The sequence below is a fragment of the Chrysochloris asiatica genome, unplaced genomic scaffold, assembly GCF_000296735.1.
Source record: "Chrysochloris asiatica unplaced genomic scaffold, ChrAsi1.0 scaffold00444, whole genome shotgun sequence".
Taxonomy (NCBI): domain Eukaryota; kingdom Metazoa; phylum Chordata; class Mammalia; order Afrosoricida; family Chrysochloridae; genus Chrysochloris; species Chrysochloris asiatica.
In genome coordinates, this window is record NW_006408962.1 from 471,092 (window position 1) to 475,397 (window position 4,306).

At 37.3% G+C, this 4,306-nt stretch overlaps 1 protein-coding gene across 1 annotated transcript; it reads left to right on the forward strand.

Annotated features, from left to right (window-relative positions):
* Nucleotides 1-3: 3 nt before the first annotated feature.
* On the forward strand, nucleotides 4-723 carry LOC102822947 (olfactory receptor 11H12-like; the record flags this gene model as incomplete). Its single annotated transcript, XM_006877159.1, has 1 exon — nucleotides 4-723. A coding segment is annotated over one exon (720 nt), but the record flags the coding sequence as incomplete, so codon positions are not given.
* Nucleotides 724-4,306: the final 3,583 nt, after the last annotated feature.

Sequence of the window (4,306 nt, forward strand, 5' to 3'; positions counted from 1 at the left end):
TGGTATGTCTCTTCTACAGTCCCCAAGATGTTGGTCAACTTTCTCTCAGAGACAAAGACAATCTCATTTGTTGGTTGCATTCTACAATTCTATTTCTTCTTTTCTTTGGGTTCATCAGAATGCTTCCATTTGTGTGCCATGGCTTTTGATAGGTATCTTGCTATCTGTCATCCCTTGCACTACCCTAATATCATGACTGGACCTCTCTGTGTCAAACTAGTTATTGCATGCTGGGTTTGTGGGTTTCTGTGGTTCCTGGTTCCTATTGCTTTCATATCTCAAATGTCCTTCTGTGGCCCAAACATTATTGACCATGTTGTATGTGATCCAGGGCCACTATTTGCATTGGCATGTGCCTCTGCACCAATAATACAAATGTTTTGCTACATTCAAAGCTCATTAGTTATTTTAGGTAGCTTCATATTCATCCTTGGATCCTATACTCTTGTTCTATTAGCTGTGTTGCGTGTCCCATCAGCAACTGGGAGACGTAAAGCCTTCTCAACCTGTGGCTCTCATCTGACTGTAGTATCACTGTTCTTTGGCCCCCTGACTGTCATGTATGTGAACCCAGGACTTGGACACACTGCTACGATGCAAAAAGTCACAACCTTGTTCTATACTATGGTTACCCCGCTTTTCAACCCCATCATTTACAGTCTCCGGAATAAGGAAATGAAGGCAGCCCTGAGGAAAATTCTGGGAAGTTGCAGCATAAACTAAGATTGATGGTATTGCTGTTTGGGTCTTCGAATTGGTTCCAGCTCAAAATGACATTGTATAGAGTTTCCAAGAGCAGCTGGTGGGTTTGAAATGCCAGCCCTGTGGCTACCATTCCAGTGCTTATCCTACAGCACCATAGCAGGGCACTAAACTGAGGCATACTATATAATTTCTCCATGAATAAGTCAGTATAATTTAACAAAAAATAATGTGTATTACGTAGTTTTCCACATCTTCAATTTTAGTGATATTGATTTGAATAATTACTGAATTATACAGCTGTAGTATCATTTACAATCATAATATAGTCAGATTATGTAGGCAAATTGAACTTCTTGCTTCCACTTTGGCATTTCAACTACATATTAACTAAAGAATGGACACATTATGTGTTGTTTTAGATGCTTTCCATATGACTCATCTGTGACAAAAATCCCTATGTTGCATTTTACAATTTAAATTTGTATTGCAAGGATCAATAAAATTATAACTCTTATTTTGCTTGTTTTGTTGGTTGGTTTAAAATTTAAGACTTTTTGTCTGGTAGTTCTTACATTTACTCTATTTTCTGATTGTTTTTCTTAACATTTGACTCTATTACTTGGCTGATTTACATTGGTCATTTCTCATAAACAAAACTTAAAATGCAATTTATCCAACTTTTCTATGGGAAAATAATGTCATAGCCCAATAACATCCACTCACATGTTGTTTCCTTTCCATTTTACCTCATTTTAAGCTCATAGAGATCAGGTTTAATTCCATATGTTATAATACCAGTTAAAACATTCAGAAATGTATTTTACCTAATGTTTTTATGCACTGGTTATCTAATATTTTTTCTAAATGAAGTATCACCACAAACTTGATAGAATAGTTAATTGAGTTTTTGATTAAAGTATATTCTCCTGAATATTGAGGAGGAAAATGGTTCACTTCAGAATAAACTGTTTGAGTTAAATTGTTACTGAACATAATTAGTTACTGATTGTTGTTTGTTGCTGTATATTATTATGGCAACATCAAGGAAAATTATAAGCCAAAAAAAGCATCCAGAATTCAATGACTCTAGTACAACTATTTTATTTTTACTGTGTCTATTTTATGTAATATATTTTTAAACTTATTTTCCTATATGGGAACTCTTTGGAATTATTATTTTTAGAACCCATACTACTGCACTGAACTAATATGGTATGGATTGTAAATTCTCATGTGTTGAGATAAACATGTTCCTAGAAGGAGGGTTTTCCTTTCAAATAGTTTGAAGCTAGCTTGTGAAGCACAATAAGAAAAGGAATTTTCAGAAGGAAGTTAGAAAAAAAAGGGAAATTTCACCATTATAAAATAAGTACCACTTAACAAATTAGTACTTGCCCTTCAAAACTAAGATTAGTAAATAACCCCTATCCTTCACTAATCCTTTTGTTGGACTTTAAATCTGTTTCTGCTTGTTTTCTTTAAATAAAGAAATCTCAATATAATATTCATGTAGATTTTCTACAGTTATATTTTGCAAATCTAAATTAGAATTTATCATTTTATCCAAAAACAGAACTCTCTCAGAAATCTAGTATATAAGAATGCAATATATATGCAACAATTCTCCTTTTAGCATTTTTATCTTACAATAATTTTCTAAGATTAAACCCTGTACAGGGTCCCTATGAGTTGGAACCGACTCCATGTCACATAACAACAACAACAACAACAAGATTGAGATAGCTTCTAAATTTTAAAAGGTGGTGGTGGTGGTGATGTGCCATGGGGTCGGTTCCGACTCATAGCAACCCTGTACAGGGTTTCCGATAGTAACCCTGTACAGGGTCTCCGAGGCTGTTAATCTTTACGGGAGCAGAAAGCCTCATCTTTCTCCCATGAAACAGCTGGTGGTTTCGAACTATTGTCCTTGTGGTTCGCAGCCCAATTCATAACCACTATGCTACCAAAGCTCCTTAAATTTCAAAAGGTAGGATGGTGTTTATGAGTTTTGGCATGGACATCCCAGATAGAAAATTTGTTGTGAAAAGTTTGAAGACCCTTGGTTAATCTTATCAGTATTCTGCCATGTATCTCTCACTTATCATCCACTGAGTATGTTTTCCAGCACCATCCCCTTCCCAGGGTACATTAATTTCCAGGTTCCTAAGATTAGAGAAAGGATCTCTAGTGGTACTGTGGGTTAGATGCTGGGTTGCTAACCAAAAAGTCAAGGGTTCAAACCCACCACATCCTCTGTGTAAGAAAGATGAGGCTGACTGCATCTCTGAAGATTGCATCCTTGGAAACTCTATGGAGCAGATCCACTCTGCTTCAAGGTCATTAGGAGTGGTTTGGCGCTGTAGGATAGGCAATGAAGTGCTAACCAAAAGGTCAGTCACTCCTTGGAAACCCTATACAGGGTTGCTATGAGCCAGAATTGACTTGACAATGCTTAACAACAACTATATAGGGTCACCATGATTCAGAATCAACTCAACGGTGCTGCATGTCGTTTGGGTTTGGCAAATCAGTAAATAACTCAAAAAGAACAGGTAGTCAAGTAAAGCATAATTTCCATCATAAACTCAAAACTTCCCCTCTTGAGTCACTAAATGAGTACAGTTTTGCAGTCCTAGTTGTTTAGTTGTTTCTTCCTATGACCCCATTTCCATAGTGTTAAATTGTTTGACCTAACACTATAATTTATACATGATATTTTAACAAAGTCAAACTGCATCCATGGAAAGGTAGTGGTGGTGGTGGACCATAGAGTCACTTCTATCTCATAGTGACCCTGCATAGAGTTTCAGAGGCTGTAAATCTTTACAGAAGCAGAAAGTCTCATCATTCTCCCACTGAACCACTGATTCGTAACCACTATGTTAAGGAAAGAAACACAGGTAGCGTAGTTGTTATGAATCAGACTGCTAACCTCAGGGTCAGCAGTCCAAAACTACCAGCTGTTCCGCGGAGAAAGATGAGGCTTTCTGCTCCCATAAAGATTTACAGCCTTGGAAACCCTGTACAGGGTTGCTATGATATAATAGGAACGGACTCCATAGTACAATAGCAACAACATGCTAAGGAAAGATAACAAATTAGGAATTATTGTTAGGTGCCCTTGAGTCGGTTCCAACTCATATCGACGTTATGCACAAAAGAATGAAACACTGCCCTGTCCTATGACATTCGCACAATCGTTGTTACACTTTAGACCATAGAGGCTGCCACTATGCCAATCTATCTTGTTGGGGATTTCCTCTTTTTCACTGACTCTCTGCTATGTGTATGGGTGTGGGCTAAGTGCTATCAAGTCAGTTCCAACACATAGCAACCCTGTATAGTGTTCCTAAGGAGTGACTGGTAAGTTGAACTGTTGACCTTTCAGTTCAAACCAACCATGAAGTCTAGTGTTTATTCTACATCACCACTTTACCAAGAATGATGTCCTTCTCCAGGAATTGCTCCATCCTGATAACATGTCCAGAGTGTGACTGACAAGTCTAATCATCCTGTCTTCTGAGGAGTATTCTGGCTGTACTTCTTCCAACACACATTTGTTTGTTACCCTAGCAGACCATGGTCCTTTCAATATATTTCT